The sequence below is a fragment of the Protomyctophum bolini genome (assembly GCF_963924005.1).
Source record: "Protomyctophum bolini genome assembly, chromosome: 8".
NCBI lineage: Eukaryota > Metazoa > Chordata > Actinopteri > Myctophiformes > Myctophidae > Protomyctophum > Protomyctophum bolini.
The window spans coordinates 29,349,618-29,370,069 of NC_137869.1; the positions used below are offsets into that span (position 1 = coordinate 29,349,618).

Below are 20,452 nucleotides of genomic sequence, written 5' to 3' on the forward strand. Positions count from 1 at the left end.
CTTCATTCACGCAGTTCTTTTTGTTGGGAAAATGCAGCTGAAGGTAATGACGTTTAATGCAGGCATGTTCCATTTGGCCGTGTCTGTGTGCAAGCGTGAAGTTAAATGTTCAGGAGCTACCCATGCCGCCACAGAGTAAAGGCTCATACATAGTCTGGATCTTTGGTGGTGAGGTGACCACCGAACTACAACATGACGTCACGAGCCGCGGTGAAGAGCAAACCAGACAGACGTGTGTGACCGACTGACTATACTATAACACCTATTCTCCAGTAAATGAAAAGCATCCAAAATTCATGTTATTACCTTCAGCTGTGTTTACCTATCAAAATGTCTACCATGAAAAGGATCTACAGTATTAAAGATAAATATAGGCCTATAGGCTCCCAAATGTTACCAAATTGACAATGGTAAATTAAGTTTATTAGCTGCAGCTGTAGGGCTTACATGGTGTATATGTGCTCGCCCTCGCCCTTTTGAGGATTTTAAACCTTTAGATGGCAGCAAACTAACAATATTAACGTGAACGTGGCCTATGGTTTAGTTTCCCCTCTTAAGGGAAAACAAGTGGAGGTATGGTCAAATGGAGCGTAGTAAACGATTCTGGGTCAAGCTGCTACCTCCAGGCTTCTGTACTGGGGCCTTTCTTGCGTGCGTGCGTGCGTGCATGCGTGCGTGCGTGTGCGTGTGTGTGTGTGAGAGCGCAGGTGCATGCTTGCACATGAATGCCACTGAGACACTAATATGCCTTGAAGAAGAGGGCAAAAGCAAGCATTCGGTTGAGTGGAAGATACAGTCTTAAAGAAAAGAATACCAGCACTCACGTAGTATCCTGGAAGGATTAAAGCGTTTCCCCCCAGCAGCAAACAACAGTAAGGACTGATTTACGCTGAAGAAGGCTCTCGGCCGAAATGTCCTTACTGTTGTTTGCTGCTCGGGGGAAACAAAATAAAGCTTTAATCCTTCCAGGATACAACGTGAGTGCTGGTATTCTTTTCTTTAACACTAATATGCCTCCCAGATGAAGTGCGTCAGAGACTTTGCTCATGCAGACAACACTGTTGATTTTCAAATGTTCTGTGCAACAACTCTTCACCTGTTCCACCCTAAGCCTGCACCATCTGTTTCCTGTAGAATAGCGGAACAGGTTAAATATAGGAGCAGGATGGATGAATACATCATGTATCTCTAGGCATTGGAGAGAAAGTTGCAACATCCTACTTGTTGTTCCGAGCACTCTTTACACTACAGCTTGATTCATCAAATCATTCACAGCAGAACAACTTTGTCTGCTCCGAGTGCATTCCTTGAATCTCAACCGCTGTTGTCTTCCCTGTGTTGCAGGACTGGTTGACAGCCAGCGCAAGGCTAATCTCCAAGACAGGCAGTACCGTCGAGTGGGTGACCCCCTTAGGGCTGCCCGTCATCCAGCCCTACCATCGTAAACTCAACAAAGTGGTAAGGATAATCAACAATTTACAATTGAGGCATTTAGCGACTCACAGTAAGCAACTAGAAAAAGTGCCCTCCTGGTGGCGCTATAGTAAGCCAATGTGAAAAGGGTGCCATTTCTTCAATTGGATGGCAATTGGATGATTTGAGGCATTTTGTTCCAAAAATGTGTTTTGCAAAAATCCACCTGTTGGTGGTGCTATAACAGGCCAATGAAAAGGGTGGGATATATTCCTCAGTCTAGTAGGGACGTCTGTGATTTCACGTACATTGCACGCTGCGTTCATGATTTGAGGCTTTTTGTTCAAAACGGGCCAATCCTGCATATTTTGAAAGCCAATGTTAGCAGGATGGAATATGAAATATCGGACAGATCTGTCTTGAGCACATGACTAGTGATACTGTGTAACGATTTGCGGGACAAAATATGGAGGATAATATCCAAAATGTTGTTTTGTGCCTGGTGGCGCTATAATAGGCCGTTCTGGAAAATTTGGGGCAGAGGTTCGCCGTTCTGGAAAATTTGGGGCAGAGGTTCATCGTTGTCATCTAGGTAGTGTATGTGCAAAGTTTGGCATCGACCGGGTTAACAGTGCTGGGGATTAGCTGGTAACAGACAGACGGACACGCTGACGGAGTGCAAAACATACTCTCTCCCCATGCCTTCGGTCTGGTGGAGACAATTAAAACACAAGGTAATACATCAAATGCATAGAAATAGTAATTTAGGAACTTTAGGTAAACCAAGAACCTAAAAGGTAGAATATCCCAAAAATCTATAATCTGTACATTGAAACTATCAGAACACACATGAGGGGTGAGGGTTTGGTTGATGTCATGAGAGCCTACTTTTTATTTATACGTTTATTTAACAGGGACAATACAAAAACAATGTATCAAGTTGTAAAAACATGAAAACGTTGCAATGTATATGGGTTTGTAGCCAAGGCTAATTTGCAACCCCAGTCCCTGGTTAGGCCTTTCTATAGTTCTATACATCCACCTAAAACAATCCTTTACAACATCTACCTAAAACAATCTTTTACATACAAATACTAATACATCCAATACATCTAATCCAAGTACGGTACATTAAAATGTGCCTAACACATTAGTGTTCGCACCTCTGGCCCAATTTCAACCAGAGTTTGACTTCATCATTAAACATACTGTGTGTTGAAATCCTGGTTTCATCCGAGGGTGTACCAGCGAACGAGGTGTTGGTCTGTGAGACGTAGATTGAAATAGTTTGACACCGATCCTTCACTGTGTATGGTTCATTGTGCCGCATAGCTTTCCCCTGACTTCATACGTAATCAAACATTGGCCTTTTCAAGGGGGGAAATGTACTGTAAGCAGGTGTTATTTCTGTAGGTTAACAGTTACTGCAGATGCCGTTACAATAAATGTCACATGTCAGAAGTGAAGTTAATGACCTGCTTGTTGTCTTAGTTGCGTTCTGCTGAATGCCTTGGAATCAGTCAGAAAAAGACGGAAGGCTTAGCCAATTAAAGGCATTTTCCCATTTCACATTATTGGTTGCACATTATTGGGTGACCTTTCTGTTCTAAGGTTCTATCTATTCCTGTGCTTTGCCTGCTCTTGCTGTCTCAACACGTTCTAGACATCTGAAAGCCGTTTCTCTGGCATACTCTAAACTCCATCAAACTTTTTGTGCCCAAGGCGCAAAAAAGAATTAATATATATTGCAGTAATAATGTGTGGTTGTCACAAAATCCCAATGTACATCTGGACTTGTTTCACAGCACGCACACCAGTGTGACTCTCTCTCTCTCTCTCACACACACACACACACACACACACACACACACACACACACACATACATACACCTCCATAATTTGTCCATAACTGTGTAATTTGTACACTCAAGATTTAAATGAACACTCGGGATGTGACAGCGTATATGTTGAGATTCGGCCCATCCTAACATTGGTATTTCCCTGCAGCATTCCCTGACTGCAGCAGAATCATTGGCTTCATCATTTCACAGCATGATTTCCTGCCTGTTGTATTTTATTAGACTTTTATGAGAATTCAAATGAAGTTCAGCATAAATCACAGTACGGTAGTTGTGTGGCTTTCACGTACATAGCTAGTGTCATTGCGTAGTCTCTCGACTAAATTGGTTTCCTCCTTGGAACACCGGAGACCGCTGCTGCCTGTAAAACCACAGACGTATGTCAGGTGCACGTGACGAGCATTTCCACTTGGGAGACAAACATACATGTCATGGTGCAGTAGATGTCAGCTGAGGAACATGCCATACGGTACATCTTGTAGATTAATTCTGTTGCCGGCCGCAAGATGTCGGGTCAAGGCCGAAGGCTGATACCGCGAAACACCTCAGCATTTAAAGTGTGAACACTCCTGCCCACTGTCTCTCTTTTACCCCCTGCTGGTTATTTTTAGACCATGCTGAGAATATCTACTTACTCTTTTCTCTTTCTCTCTTTCCTTCACGTCTGTCTGCTGCCCTCTGTCTGTCTTTAGTGCTGTTATCAATTACTTCTCTACTCATCTTTTTGGGGGATCTTTTGTTCACAATCATATTAACTTTGTACAACACGCATCATTGCTTGTCCACTTCATCCACTTCATCCTGTCCTCCCTCCTCTCTCTCTCTCTCTCTCTCTCTCTCTCTCTCTCTCTCTCTCTAACTAACTAACACGTATTACTGTGGCTGTTCCCTGTAAAAACAGTTCAGTTCAGTGTCATGTCCACAGTGTTTTCAGTCAACTGGTACCCAGGGTTTCTCTTTCCTTGCCATGTGGATGGAATGTCCTAGCAGGGCCTGTCCAAGTGGAGTGAGTGGTCGATAGCGTTTTAGTGTAGGAGACGAGTGCACCTCTGATGGTGTATCGTGATAGCACTGAGTGGTTTTGACTGTAATGGAGCTAGAGGCAGCATCGCCTCAGGATCTGCAGCACTACACAGTCTCTGACAGGCAGCGTGTCTTTACGATAACGTTTCTGTGTGCCGGCACGTCTCCACACTCATTTCTGTGTACGCGTGTTTGTGTTTGTGTACGCGCGTGCGTGCGTGTACACAAAATAAATAGAAATGAACGTTGTTGGTGTTGGTGTTGGTGTGTGTGTGGGGGGGGGGGGGGGGGGCTTGAGGAAGAGGGCAGGCACAAGCAGGTCTGTCAGAATGGCCAGCGTACAGCCTGCTCTTTCAGCATGACACTGAGCCGCGGGAAGCGATGCGGGGAGGAGAGTCCCCTCATCTCATAAGCAGGGGTATTGGGGAGAGAGGGTGGCAGATGGTGGATCTCTCCTCCTGAGGGTGCGTCTCTATTCTCGGTGCCCATATAGGAGGGCGCGCTGGCACCACATGAGCTGCACTGCCGTCCTCTCTGGAGGGCTGCATTGTTCTGTACGCCATTTTCTAAATGCTCTGTCTGTCGTCTTCGTTCTGTTCTCTTCAAACATGCATTGAGCAGAGGCAGCTCATTAGTATGGAGCTCCTGCACACTTCCGCCAGGAATCAACCAGTCAGTGTTTCAAACAAATGAATGTATGGAGGTATGAGTGAATGAATACATGAAATTGAGATAAGATAGATAAGATATTGGCTCATAAATGTTTATAATGTAAATGTTTAAAGGAGCATTCAGTGATTTCTGTGATTTTGAAAACCCCTTGGTCCGCCCCCGTTAACAAGATGTGCACATGCACACACTACAGTGGCTGAAGGCCCCTCTCTATTCTGATTGGATGAAGGCTGTGCAACCTAGCCAAAAACTAAACCTAAGGTTTTTTGACCCCCAGGGGTTAACTGGGGACAGGGAGGAACTCCTTATATGGTCAGCACACTCTATAGAGGATATGCACGTGACATCATCGTACCTGGAAGTTATGCGGGAACGCCCACTGAGTGGCAAAAAAATACTTTCTGGCCTTGCCACCCCATTCATCCAAACAGAAAAGTCATTAAACAATGTTAAACTCACCAACATTGCAGCTGTACGAAAAGCTTGAATTATCCTCTTTCTATCTGCAAAGTTTTTGTTTCATAAAAATCCACCATGGAAACGTTATGTGCTACTTTCTGTCAAGAAATGTCCTGCATTTGATTGTGTGTCAGAGTTTGGAAGTGCTTGTTTTCAATGACAACATTTTGCTGCCTCCTGAATTATGTGACATTTAGAAACAGGTGGTACGCAGGACGGTTGAGTGATTTCCAACGAGCCCTTCCAAACTCCAACACTCGATTTCTGCTCAATGTTTTGCCACTCAGTCTAGATGAGGGAGGCGTGTCCTGATGGGAAAATCATGCCTGTGCATACTCTCTATAGAGCGTCGCAGACCCTCGAGAGACCCGGAAAATAAATCCCTGTTAATTTTCCTCATAGACTTTTCAGAAAGTATTTATTTAAAGACGTTTACGCCGCGGACAAAGCCAACTCTTGTCGTGACAAATCATGACAATAAACACAATGTTTTGGGCCAAACAAAGAATTAGAAAGTAGAAAAAAATGGCAGGTTACAACACTTTTTTTGTTGTTTTTCTTCTTTGTAATTATTTGTTCGGTCCAAAATATTGTGTTTGTTGTCATGATTTGTCACGACTCGAGTTGGCTTCGTACGACGCTTAAAAGGTCTTTAAATAAATACTTTTAAAAATGTCTATGGGAAAAATGCATTGGGATTCATTTCCTGGGCCTGGCGTCGTCATGAAAGGGGGCGGGACTGCAACGCTCTATAGTAGGGAGGATTATCACAACAAAACAAAAAAAGAAGTGATATTTGAATTAAGTGAAATCACTGTTCAGCGGAACAGCATATTAACACGTTAAAAGTTTTTGTTATGCATAATTATAAACATTTATGATGAGTGTTATGAATCCTTATAAGTGCATTATTATAATGCATTATCAATGCGCTTACGATGCATTATAAAAAAACGACCTTATATACAGCCTTACTGAAAATCCTTCTAAGAACTGTAGGTTATCCATCATGTTATGCTTACATTTAGTGGACAGCCTGTCTCATCCTCCAGAATATTTCTCTAATCTAGTTGCAGCCATGGACAATACCAATGATACAATCTCAGGTATTCAGGAAGGTCACTGACCGGTGCCCTCGCTGCCCCGTGTAGATGGATTATGCCTGATTGTCTCCACCAGGTCGAAGGCATGGGGAGAGAGTATGTTTTGCACTCCGTCCGTGTGTGTCCTTTCCGTCCATCCGTCTGTTACCAGCGAATCTCCGGCACCGTTAACCCGGTCGATGCCAAATTTTGCACACACACTCCCTGGATGGCAACGATGAACCTCTGCCCCAAAATGACCAGAACGGCCTGTTATAGCGCCACCAGGAGGCCGACTTTTGTAAACTTTTATATTACTCCTCCGGATTCTGTCCAAAAAGTAATATATCCCACCCTTTTTACATTGGCCTGTTATAGCGCCACCAACAGGTGCAAAACACATTTTTGGAACAAAATGCCTCAAATCATCCAATTGCCATCCAAGGCGTAAGAAGAAATGGCACCCTTTTCTTTTTTTTGTCAAATATGTTTTTATTGAACAGATTATAAATTATTACAAACATTATGATATGAAATACTTTTTTTTTTATGAAACAAAATGAAAGAAAAAAAATAAAATAATGGCACCCTTTTCACATTGGCCTATTATAGCGCCACCAGGAGGCCACAACCTGACCTGGCCTGGTGGAGACCTGTCCTATTATAGCGCCACCAGGAGGCCACAACCTGACCTGTCCTGGTGGAGACCTGTCCTATTATAGCGCCACCAGGAGGCCACAACCTGACCTGGCCTGGTGGAGACCTGTCCTATTATAGCGCCACCAGGAGGCCACAACCTGACCTGGCCTGGTGGAGACCTGTCCTATTATAGCGCCACCAGGAGGCCACAACCTGACCTGTCCTGGTGGAGACCTGTCCTATTATAGCGCCACCAGGAGGCCACAACCTGACCTGGCCTGGTGGAGACCTGTCCTATTATAGCGCCACCAGGAGGCCACAACCTGACCTGGCCTGGTGGAGACCTGTCCTATTATAGCGCCACCAGGAGGCCACAACCTGACCTGTCCTGGTGGAGACCTGTCCTATTATAGCGCCACCAGGAGGCCACAACCTGACCTGTCCTGGTGGAGACCTGTCCTATTATAGCGCCACCAGGAGGCCACAACCTGACCTGGCCTGGTGGAGACCTGTGTCCCGAGGGGCACTTTATCTACTTTATACTTTGTTCCACCGGAGTGCTGCAACATGTTGTGAGCTTGTAGATCGGCTATTGTGACACCGGTGCACCACCATCTCCCCGTCCACCCCGCTGGCTCATAGATCCCTGGCTGCTGTGTGTGTGTGTGTGTGTGTGTGTGTGTGTGTGTGTGTGTGTGTGTGTGTGTGTGTGTGTGTGTGTGTGTGTGTGTGTGTGTGTGTGTGTGTGTGTGTGTGTGTGTGTGTGTGTGTGTGTGTGTGTGTGTGTGTGTGTGTGTGTGTGTGTGTGTGTGTGTGTGTGTGTGTGTGTGTGTGTGTGTGTGTGTGTGTGTGTGTGTGTGTGTGTGTGTGTGTGTGTGTGTGTGTGTGTGTGTGTGTGTGTGTGTGTGTGTGTGTGTGTGTGTGTGTGTGTGTGTGTGTGTGTGTGTGTGTGTGTGGGGTCGTCGGTAATCACAGTAGCAAGACAGAAGAGATGAAGCACCAAGAACAGCAAGTAAAGTAAATAAGCGAGAACTGCAGGTGTGTGTGAGCTGTGTGGCGCTTACTTGCACATGGTGGCTTTTCCTACATTTATGTAATGTATATGTATGTATATAATATTCCATGGCTGCTGAGAAGTGATGCAGCCGGCTGGGGAGGCAGGGTGGAGTGATGTAGCTGCAGCCGGCTGGGGAGGCAGGGTGGAGTGATGTAGCTGCAACCGGCTGGGGAGGCAGGGTGGAGTGATGTAGCTGCAACCGGCTGGGGAGGCAGGGTGGAGTGATGTAGCTGCAACCGGCTGGGGAGGCAGGGTGAAGTGATGTAGCTGCAGCCGGCTGGGGAGGCAGGGTGGAGTGATGTAGCTGCAACCGGCTGGGGAGGCAGGGTGGAGTGATGTAGCTGCAGCCGGCTGGGGAGGCAGGGTGAAGTGATGTAGCTGCAGCCGGCTGGGGAGGCAGGGTGAAGTGATGTAGCTGCAGCCGGCTGGGGAGGCAGGGTGAAGTGATGTAGCTGCAACCGGCTGGGGAGGCAGAGTGGAGGAGCGTGAACATGGATCAGTGAGGCTGCCTAACAGGATTTGAAGATACTTCAAAGAGGTCAGAGGTCACTTTTTCTCGGGCTCAGATTAGTTATTTGTTTAATTCCCCCCTCACCCTCTCCTGGGCAAATTGCAGTGAAATCTCTCTCCTTTCTGGATGACATGGAGGGGAGGCAAAGGATGGATTTGTGGGCTTATAAAGTAGTCTCCTCTTTACTTCCCCTGCTGTGTGAAGGGAGTGGGTTCGGTGACCTTGGGTCTCGGTTTTAATTGACGATTTCAATGAGGTGTAAACACACCAAACCAGATTAAAGTAATAGTCACGCTGTTTGAAGGGGCACTGACCTTCAGCGCAGCTAATGATTTACTAGATATATCTGACTTTTTCTGTGCTGATCTGTTCTCAGAAGGTGCATGCAGCCCGCAACAACCTCTGTGTTCCAGAGACCAGACCACTTTATTACTGTCAAGTTCAATAATTGGTTGAAGCACAGGACTGTTGCGAACTCATTGCATGCAGTGCGAGTAAAATGATTAGACATCCACGTATTCTAGATAGCAAAGCAACTGTTTTTTCTAGAGCATTATTTATTTCAAACCCATGTTTTTATTTGAACAAGTCTTCTTTCTACTTATGATACAATTTTACGGTCTTGCTACTGTACTATGTAGATGGAATTCTTCATTTGTGTATTGGCCTACTTTGCTCTTGCAGTATCTTCAGAATGAGGTGGTTCTAACTGAGACTTTGACACACGTGTACATGCACACACACACACACACACACACACACACACACACACGTGCGTGCGCGAGCACACACATCAATCCCCCCCAGCGCTTTAGAACAGAAGTGAGCATGTATCCGGGGGGCGGGGGTACCATGCTGATCTTATAAAATCTTGTGTCATTTTAGGTGAAATAATAAATGAGGTTTGAATTTAAAAAAAATCCCAGAGAGGACAAAAAAAAGGAAAGTTTGGGCAAAAGCAAAGTCTGGAGAAGGTATGGGGAAGTGTGTTAGTGTAAGGTGTGCGTGCGTGTGAATCCATTTACCATAGTGTTGGAGAGAAATGTCTGTGTCTGTCGCCAAGGGGAAGAGTGGCTAGAAACAGCACTAGGTGACCCAGATCATCAGAGGAACGGGCGGGGGGGGGGCAGACGAGTGGTGCGTTATTAGCCACCCTGTGATGAATGGGGATTCCCTTCTGGGTGTCATGGCTACTTTTTTCATGGTTACTGATGGCTGTTTTCATCTCCACCGCCCTCTGTACAGTCATTGTCTAGGTGATTCTCTCCACAGGGGCTTTTCCCTCTGTGGACACACAACCGAGCTGGCCAAGGACTTGCTCATTATAACTCATAGGTCAGGACGACCCCGCTTGCACATCTGGTGGAGATTTATGATGATGAATGTGGTTACGTTGTAGTGCGGTGACCCCCTTTACACTCTGGTAGGCAGCTCCTTATGCCTGATTTATACTTCCGTGCGGATTTTGTGCACCCGAAAATTGCCAATCTACAAGCTTACAACCCGTCACAGCGCAAAACCTTAGAGCTTGTAGATCGGCTATTTTTGGTGCGTGACCGACTATGTAAATTATAACTTGGGGGTTAGTCCGTAAACCTGCATTTCTTTCGTCCTTGCCACTTACATTATTGCTTTTCCTTTACCGTCGTCTATTTGTTGACAAGACATGAAATGGGAGTTGAAGGAGAGATGAGTGATGCATGGGCGTCCTCTTCATGTCACTGATGGATTGTATGAGCTTTACTGTACCTTTTTGTGCTTCTGTCTTATCATAGAAGCACAATGTGTTATCATGTTATCAATTATCATGTTTGTGTCATACGTTACTGACCTTCAAGCTTCCTAGGACTGTCACAATTACAAATGTAATTTAAGTTGACGATTAATTGTCAATCATACAAATAATTGCGATTTAACAATTGAATTGTTTTTGGCATTGAACATATGAATACATTTTGTTTGCCATTTAGGTTTCGTAATCAAACATTGCACAGGGAAATGTCAAATATCTTGGCCTATTACTAAAAATAGCAAAATAAATAATACAAATTTTCCACATTGGCATCATTTTTGGTGGAGGATAATTTCCGCCTGCAGCGCACCTTCATGCGACGACATTTTGTAGTTTCCGTTTTGTAGTTTTTTTTGTAGTTTTTTTGGACCTTTCACTGCTTTGTCTCAACCATTACTATTTGGCTCTGGTCTCAGCCACCGCGGTAGATATTTTGACTTTTTATTTTCTTTGAATGTTGCCACTACTGTTGGAGCAGCCATAAACTACACGGGTTCATCCTGGTGTTCTGGGCATCTTTGTAATGTTAGTGTTAGTAAAAAGAGTAACGTTTGAGGCAGACTAACATCAGTCACTTCCATTCACTGTAGTAGAAGGAGGTCCGGGGAAACCGCAGATATGTCGTCTCCGCCTACAGGAAATACGTTGCCTGCGACCATGAGACCCGTTTCTGAATCGGTCTATAGGTTTGAAGTGCTCATGTGGCATTGGTCACTTCTTTTCAGCCAAATGTATCAACATTGACAAACGCGTGAGGGCACAGTAACATCTGTAAAAGCCTGGGGAGGAAGATTCACATCCTCTGTGTTCATCATCCCAAAGAGATAGAAGTATGTACATGTGGGAGCAAAATAATTATTAGAAGGTTGGAATGACCTTGAAGTCCAAATTAATGATAGTTATTTTGTGTTTGGATAAATCACTGCTGTGAGAGTGGTAGTGACTCAGGAGAGGAGCTACTAGAGCGGTGTTGCCAGATTTTGCAAGAAGAACAAAGCGGCCAGGTGTACAAAAACTAGATAAAGTGCCCCTCGGGACACAGGTCCCCTCCAGGCCAGGTCAGGTTGTGGCCTCCTGGTGGCGCTATAATAGGCCAATGTGAAAAGGGTACCATTTGTTCTTACACCATTGATGGCAATTGGATGATTTGAGGCATTTTGTTCCAAAAATGTGTTTTGCTAAAATCCACCTGTTGGTGTCGCTATAACAGGCCAATGTGAAAAGGGTAGGAATGTGAAAAGACTAGTAGTTGGAAAGTCTGTGAAAGATCTCACGTACATTGCACGCTGCGTTCATGATTTGAGGCTTTTTGTTTCAAAAGGGCCAATCCTGCAAACTTTGAAAGCCAATTAGGATTAGGATGGAATATGAAATATCCAAGAATACACAAGAATACACAAGAATGTTACGTGTGGTACTGAACATCAACCAGGATGAGCACATCACCAACAAGCGTCTGTACGGGGCATTACCAAGTGTAACGGAGAAAATAGCAGTAAGGAGGAGGAGACTAGCTGGCCACTGCCACCGACATCAAGAACTCCCGGCCAAAAAGCTTGTACTGTGGGAACCAACACACAGGCATCGATCGAGAGGACGTCCCACACCTACCTACGTGGACGTACTAAAGAGAGATACTGGTGCGGAAAGCACAAAGGAGCTGGCCAGATGTATGGAGAACCGAGATGACTGGAGACGACGATGGAGGGCTCGTCTGAGGACGACGTAGAGAGAGGACAGATCCATCTTGAACAAATGACTATAGAGATAGTATGTAAGGATTTGCCTCCTGGTGGTGCTATAACAGGCTGTTCTGGCAGAGGTTCATCGTTGGCATCCAGGGAGTGTGTGTGTAAATCGACCGCGTTAACCGTGCCGGAGATTAGCTGTTCACAGACGGATGGACGGACGGAGCGCTAAACATACTCTCTCCCCATGCCTTCGGCCTGGTGGAGACAATAAGCGACTATTGGCCACATGAGCACACGCACACACACTTGCACACATACATCAAGATGAGTTTAACAACATATACATCTGCAATTTGAATATAGCCGATCTACAAGCTCACAGCGTGTTGTAGCAGGTTGTGAGATTGTAGATGTGTTGTCTCTTATTTTCAAAAGAAAAATGTAAAGTGTAAAAGAATGTTTTTTGAAACATTTTAAATACACATCTTGTATGGTGTTCCTAATAAATAAAACAGAGAAGAGAGAGGTCAGAGTTGTACAGTGCCCATGTTATGTCCAGACAGACAGATCATTTAGTGGATTCATAGATACATGAATTTAACTATAATTATATAACCATATACAATAATCAAACATAATTTAAAACACTGTAATTTACTAAAAATGCCTAATCTTATTTGGGATGTATAGAACTTCCCAGGGACTCATATTGGAGACCATGCCATGGGTCCCGGGATTGCATTAAATTGAAAGCCTTGCAACGTCACTTCATACAGACTTCATGCTGAGAAAAATATGAAAGTGGTCTAATTACTATAGATATGATGGCAGTGAAATGCTGACAGACACTCAAATACTCAAATACAATGCATAAATAAATTATAGTAAAAACATGGCAACAGAAATTGGGCTGTCACCATTACAAATTTAAGTTGATGATTAATAGACAATTTAAAGGCTTAGGCTTCGTAATCAAAAATTGCACAGGGAAGATATTTTCAACATGGAAACGATTATGACAAAATAATTGCCATTATCTGAAATAATTGCGATTAGACTATTATATAATGATTGTGACAGGCCTAAACAGGTACAAGGCAAACAGGCTAATGTTATGAGTTGACTTGGATGAGGGGCAGAAAAGCACAGAGGAGCGATAGTGCTGGCCTATCGCTCTTGATAGTAGCCTGGACACCTCACCCTGGCATAGCGCCAGCGTGGCAGCTTTTAATCAATGGTAAGGAGACAGCCCTGCCCCAGATAGATAGATGGACCTGCCATACATACAGCAGGGGTCTTCCAAGGTTTTTCAGGCCAATGGACCCCTTAGCTGAGAGGGAGATTAAGCAGGGATCCCCACTCCCACCGACTTAAGGCCGGGCACTGCATTCCCTGTGGTGGGGTGGAACGCGTTTGCCAAATTTGACGTGGATTACAGACATACATACACACGTACTAAGACTTGATGCTTTTATAGATTTATAGAGGATGGATGGATGGATGGATAGATTGATTTGTGTTGCAGATCATTATTTTGATGGCTTAGACTTGTTTGACCATGCTCTCATCACTGTTATTCATGTTTTTCAGACATTATTTACCCACTTAAAGCCTCAATACTTGGTAAACTTGACTGTCGGCTCTGTTCTTTGTTTGGTCTTTTTGCCGTTTGGTCTTTTTGCCCTATGTTGAAGACCCCTGCTCTAAAGTTGGGGACGCTGAGGCTTAGCTCTCCGTTAGAAACCGCTGCTGCTACGCTGAAAGATACACAGCAGAGATCAAAAAAGGGGGCCATTTTAATTATTCCTTTTTCTCATGATGAATTGCCCCAGCAATGAGTTCCAGTGTGTCATTCACATGTGCAAAAAATAGATAATGTTATTTCACCATGTCTGTTTCCTGTGCATTTAGGAAACACAAATGTGTCCGCTGACTTTTAGGATTAATTATACTGATCCTTCCTTTGTGAGTCCATGTGAAAATGATTGGACATGCTGGGGCCTAATTAAGTCTATTCTCTGTAGCACACGTGCACTGCTTCACTCAAAAGATACAAACTCCTGATGGCAACTGACTGTCAAGGAAATCTGTTTGAGACGCTTTTTGTATTTCTACCTGGAGTGAGGCATCAACACAAACTGTAGGTTAATTTAAAGGATGAAATAAAAATGTATAAATTATGACCAGACCCTACTGTATAGCCAACTGGTGAACGTTATTATCACGTCAATTATATGACGTGTCATTTAGCAGTCATCAAGGTCTGAAAGTTGCATTTCATCTCGCTCCACTGATTGCGAGCTGTGTAGAAGGTTTCCAAGCAGCAGAAGCCATTTGCACAACATTTAAAGCTATATTTAGCTGTCGTTTATCATTTTAATCGATTAAGAGCTCTGATAATAAGGTTTTAGACAAAGAAACATTTATATTTATACTGGATCTATAAAATCACAATCTGTTCATCATATCTTTCCTGTTTCAACTTTAGCACGGTAGCACCATAATTATTTTTTGAGATGTGATTAATTGTTCCATTGTTCTTTGATCCCCTCCTCCAGGTGAAGAATGACCTTCAACACCTCACCTTACCGGTGTCCACTGATGCCACAGCGTAAGTTTCTTTCTACTCCATTTCTACTCATTCAGGGGTGTTCTTTCACTGGTAACTAGAAAATAAGCTTACTGTAGTAAAGCACAGAGATGTTGTGTGCATTTTTGTGACAGTCCAAGTCAATCTTTTTGGCCAATCGTTGTGAAATGTGAAAGAGTTCTTCCTTGAGAGCCCAGGACCAACCTTATTTCCACCATGTTGTGAAAATCTGTTCATAACTGCTCAAGGTACCCGGCCTGCTAACAGACAGACAGAATGATGAACAGATAGACCAGCGTGGGCAAAAACATTACCTCCATCGAGGAGGTACAGAGAAAATGGCAGGAATAGAACAGGAGTTTGACGGAGTGGTGGTGAGCAGGCCATCTGGAGATCTGTGTAAAGGAAATTGATTGAGGACAGGAGGATGGGAGATGTTGATTGAGAGAGAAATGAGGAAGGAAATGGTGACTCGGATGATTAGAAAGACTGACAGCATTTCCGCCTGCTGTTTTGTTATTCATGGGGAGTACAGCTGCCATTAGCATTGATGCTGGTGGAGTTGGGTGAAGAAGAGAAATGGGGGAAGCAAGAGGAGGGCGAGAGAGAACAGCGATGAGAGAGTTGAGGGAGAGAGAGAGAGATTATCATGGTGGGAAAGTGGATTTTGTAGACAGAGAAACTGTCAGTGTTTTATAGGCTGGCGGTGTTAGACAAACAACACACCGTTTATGGTTTCTGATACTTTACATACATACTGACGGGAACGCACAGGAACATTCAGAATTGTTTATTGTTGGTCTGTGGGGCATGTCACACCAACATTTCACTGCACACCGTACTTTTATGAGTGAGTTTCAAATAAAACCTTTTTGAATGTGCATAGTGCACACTCATACTTTCTGTAATTAAAGATCCTAGAACAACCCGGGGAGACGGTGAGTATGAGCCGTTTCTCCCTCCTCTCCCTGTCTTATCCACTTCAAAGATGTAGTGTCCTTTACTGTGCATTGAAGTAAGAGACAATGTGAGAGGCCCACGCTCTCAGTGGCCATAGTGAATTCAGGTCAAACTTCTAACCCTATACACTATACCCTATAGACTAGAGAGAGTTATTTAAAGTTGCAAGCCGAAACCAAATGAGTCTTATGTGGACAAAACAGATTTAGCCTACTCTATATGGTGCAGTTCTTGGAACACTGAATGGGAATACCACTCATTTTCAACATTGAACTATGTCATTAATATAACTTACCGTTGTTGTGTGGAAATAATACAAAAACGTCCCTGCCTTCTGTTTAGCTTAGAACTGGAGGTCTAGAATTTGGGGTCAGTGACATCACGCTGGTGTACACTGCTGGCCAAAACGTGCACCAACGTGATGTCATTTATCATATATTCCCCTTTAAGACCTCACCTATTCAGTATGGAATATGTATTTCAGACCAGTTCTCATTGTTGTCATCTGCAGTGATTTTGGCTAGTTTTGTTGTGGAGGTGCAAGGATTGCCGAAAGAGACTTTGGCAAAGGAATGCGTTGGCTCCACAACCAAGTCATTTTGATCTTAATACCTTGCCAAACATAATTTATACAAGAAGTTGACTGCAACCTTAAATCCTGCAGATTTAGAAACGGCTATTGCAATCCCTAGACATTATTTTCTCATACAGCCAGATGTACAGGAGTGAGATGTTTCACTAGCTGTACAGGTACAATAATCGTTAAATATAAAACATTTGTTTAAAGGGACATGGCAGAAGGGGGGTGCATGATGAATACTAGTGATCATGCACCTCCCTTTCTGAAAACCACAAAAAAGAAAGAAAATTGCTGTATAGAATTCCCTAGACTAGGACAGTAGTGACTGTAAACAGTAACACCAATCTGATTTAGACTTTATTCTGGTTTTATTGAGCAGACCTTTATCTGATGATGAGGTCGGTGCGTATGCAGTGAGCATGTCAGAAACATACAAAGGAGTTATTGCTATTCACAGATAAAAACGATAAAAAGCTGTTTAAAGTCAGCGAGCCAATGAAGAGCAGATAAAAATGATGTGTTCAAATGTTTTAGTTTTAGTTAAAACTCTGGCAGCAGAATTCTGAACAAGCGACTTTATGTAACACCTGCTTTGTCAGTCTAGCAAAGAGTGCATTAAGCACGAACCGGCTTTTCAGAATCTGATTGACAGGAAGCTTCTAACTTTAGATGTTCCTTAAATAATAAAAGGCAGTCTTGGAGATGTTAGGGATGTGCTTTTGAAAGTTAAAGGAGAATTCCATGCTAGAAGGCTTTCTTACCTTTATTTGTAGTTGTTACGTCCCCACCAAAGAGGTCCAGGTGTTATTTTGTGCAAAAGTGCATTATTGGCTATTTCCCCTACCATAAGCCCTCAATGAATTGCATTGAATTGAATGGGGCTATGGGGTGTTGTGCTAATTCGCTTATTTCCAAAACCCAACCCCCATTGAGGGCTTATATTAGGGGAAATAGGCAATAATGCACTTTTGCACAAAATAACACCTGGACCTCTTTGTTGGGGACGTAATAACTACAAATAATCGTAAGAAAGCATTCTAGCATGGAATTCTCCTTTAAGCTCAGTATCTAAAATCACACCGAAGTTTTTAGCCTTCAGAGGGTTTTACTGACATGGGAGATGGTAAGGATTAAGGAATTAATCTGATGTAGAGGACATTATTAATGTTCCATGCTGGCCTGGGCCGTGGCTCAGCGGTCCAGGCACCTTGGCTGGTAATCCAGTCTGGCAGTGTGCCGCGGGCTCGACTCCCGATCCCGACGGCATTTACTGCATGTCACTCCCGCATCTCTCTCCTCATTTCCTGTCAGCCTACTGTCTGTCCCTCTATACAAATATAAAATATAGGCGGAAGTTCCATGCTGCAACGTCTCTGGGAATACCGGTATACTGTATGTACTGTAGACGTAGTATTAGAAAGGTGTTTTCTCACTGCTAGTTTTGTCAACACCAAAAGTCTGCGGCTACTGTGTCTGCATTGCAGAACTTGTATTCTTCTTTTCATAGCGTGGCTCTGTAGTCTAGAAAGGGGTCTATAAATCTGTCTGTCTGGGGCTAATCTCCCAAACCTCTGCACTGATCCACTCCAAATGTCTTGTGCACACTGCCAGTAGGCCAAGGAAGTAACTTCCTGCATTTTTGTCCACATATTTTATATTTTTTGAAATATAACATGTCAATGGCAGTCATATCGGGCAAGAACAATGTCCAGATATAGAGACAACTGACATAATAGTATCGAGTATTGGCATTTGGCATCATAGATTACTGATGGGAAGAGATTGACACTAACGGTTGCCCGTCTGACAGTGGCAAGTAAATAAAATGTTCGGGCAAGTGGAGGTTGCTTTCAAGTTGCCCGACGGGCAAGTGTGTTTTTATATGAATATGGAATTGTGCTGCACAATTAATCAAAGAAAGATTGCGATCTAGATTCAGACACCTATGAGATCTCATTGTATGTTTTTGCTACAAGAGAGAGACTTTAAGAGAGGTTTAAGTCAAGCACTTTGATATTGTTTGTTTAAAGCCACAGCTCCAGGTTCCACATTTTGAATGTGGATTCTTGTGGGGATCCACATTTGAGCAAGAATCGTGCAGCAATAGTGGGGAAGCAACTGTATCTAGTTTACTATAAACGGAACACAAGATGTCTCTGGAATTTAAAATAATTCATATTGTATAGCTTTTGTGATATTTGGCATAAGTTAAGTAGAAAAAATATACAATTCAAATTTTACCTATCATAATTTACTATCTGGGCAAGTGGGTCTGACCTTTGGGCATGGACAAAGTAGACAGGTTTACAACAGGATGAGTACTGCTGTTTGCATGTCTGTGTAACCACACGCTCATGCTCTTAACATCTCAGGAGACCAGACACGATGAAACAGAAGAATGCCTTCCCTCCTAACTTCATTCACTCTCTAGACTCTACACACATGATGCTGACTGCTCTCCATTGCTACAGGTATGCACCCCCACCAAACACATACTGTTGTACAGTACACACAGTACATTACTGCTACACAAAGGACATAATTTCCAGTGACTATTCATTCCTTAACCTCTAGCCAATACCTTAAAGCAGGGTTTTTTGGCTGGGGGACCCACGGAAATGCTTTGGCCATGTCTCGCGACCCCCGCCCGGGCCCAAATACAAACTGACTGCAAAAATAACCTTAATGATACTGAAACCAATTATAATCATTAAGGAAAGTTTATGCATGTACTATGTAAACTCTTAATTTCCATTTTCCAGCCATTGAGTTGCAATTCTTTTATTTTTTATTTTTTTAAATAAATTGAGGACCCCCCAACATAATTTGGCAACCCCCCGAAGGGTCGAGATCCACGGGTTGAGAACCCCTGCCTTAAAGAACTTATCTTCATATAATTGGTCCTCACTAATGATAAAATAATCCTACTCAGTCTGAACTGCCCACACCCCTCCTATGAGATACAGACAAAAATGTGGTATTTTATCATGAACATTCGTGAGGACCAATTATATGAAGATGGGTTGAAAAGTGGTGAAGAGGTCCTTTACTGTGTACAAAGATGCTAACGCACAAAGTGGTCCTTTAACCATCACCACTACATGCCTGTTATTACTAGTCTCTTGAAATGTAACTCAGTCTGAAACGCTGAGGAAGATACGCATATATTTTTCTAGGTAGATGAGAAACTACTGAAGAGAGTGCAGAAATCCTTTTTATTGTATAACCTTACACGTATCCTTAACCAAACTCTACTCCTAGCCATAAACACAGGTCCTAAATAACATTTGTATTATCTTGCTAATACACAGACAGAGACACACACACACTCATTCAGTTTACACACACACACACACACACACACACACACACACACACACACACACACACACACACACACACACACACACACACACACACATACATTCAGTTTACACTCACATTTACCCTAAAAGGACCACCATGGAAATAAGCTTTCAAGTTTTGTTATCCTTTTGATATGTAGTATGCCCATTTTGTCAATACTAGCCATAAACGCACGTCCTAAATCTAATTTGTATTATCTTGCTAATACACAGACAGAGACACACAAACACACACACAGACACACACACACACACACACACACACACACAGACACACACACACACACACACACACACACACACACACACACACACACACATACACACACACACACACACACACACACACACACACACACACACACACACACACACACACACACACACTCATTCAGTTTACACTCATTTACCCTAAAAGGACCACCATGGAAATAAGCTTTCAAGTTTTGTTTTATTCTTTTGATATGTAGTATGCCCATTTTGATATGTAGTATGCCCATTTTGTTTTATTCTTTTGATATGTAGTATGCACATTTTGTTTTATTCTTTTGATATGTAGTATGCACATTTTGTCAATAAAAACGTCAATCAATACTGATACATTTTTGAGAACCAACTTTCGTAAGACTTCTCAGCGGACCTTGCCCTGTGTCTCCTGTAACAAAAAAACCCAATTGCATTGTATTCGCACATGCAAGTAATTGCATGTATGAATACTTGCAGTAATTGCATGTTCTGTACCAATTTCAGTTCACATC

The 20,452-nt window shown here is 43.3% G+C and overlaps 1 protein-coding gene across 1 annotated transcript in view; it reads left to right on the top strand.

Annotated features, from left to right (window-relative positions):
- The window catches only part of polrmt (polymerase (RNA) mitochondrial (DNA directed)), a gene marked incomplete at its 3' end in the record, with an annotated part of 63,518 nt that overhangs the window by 33,149 nt on the left and 9,917 nt on the right, over positions 1–20,452 (top strand). The window contains exons 15-17 of the mRNA XM_080770514.1: positions 1,345–1,458; positions 14,758–14,810; positions 18,702–18,800. Coding sequence (XP_080626640.1) covers positions 1,345–1,458; positions 14,758–14,810; positions 18,702–18,800 — 266 coding nt within the window. The remainder of the gene's footprint in view (positions 1–1,344; positions 1,459–14,757; positions 14,811–18,701; positions 18,801–20,452) is intronic.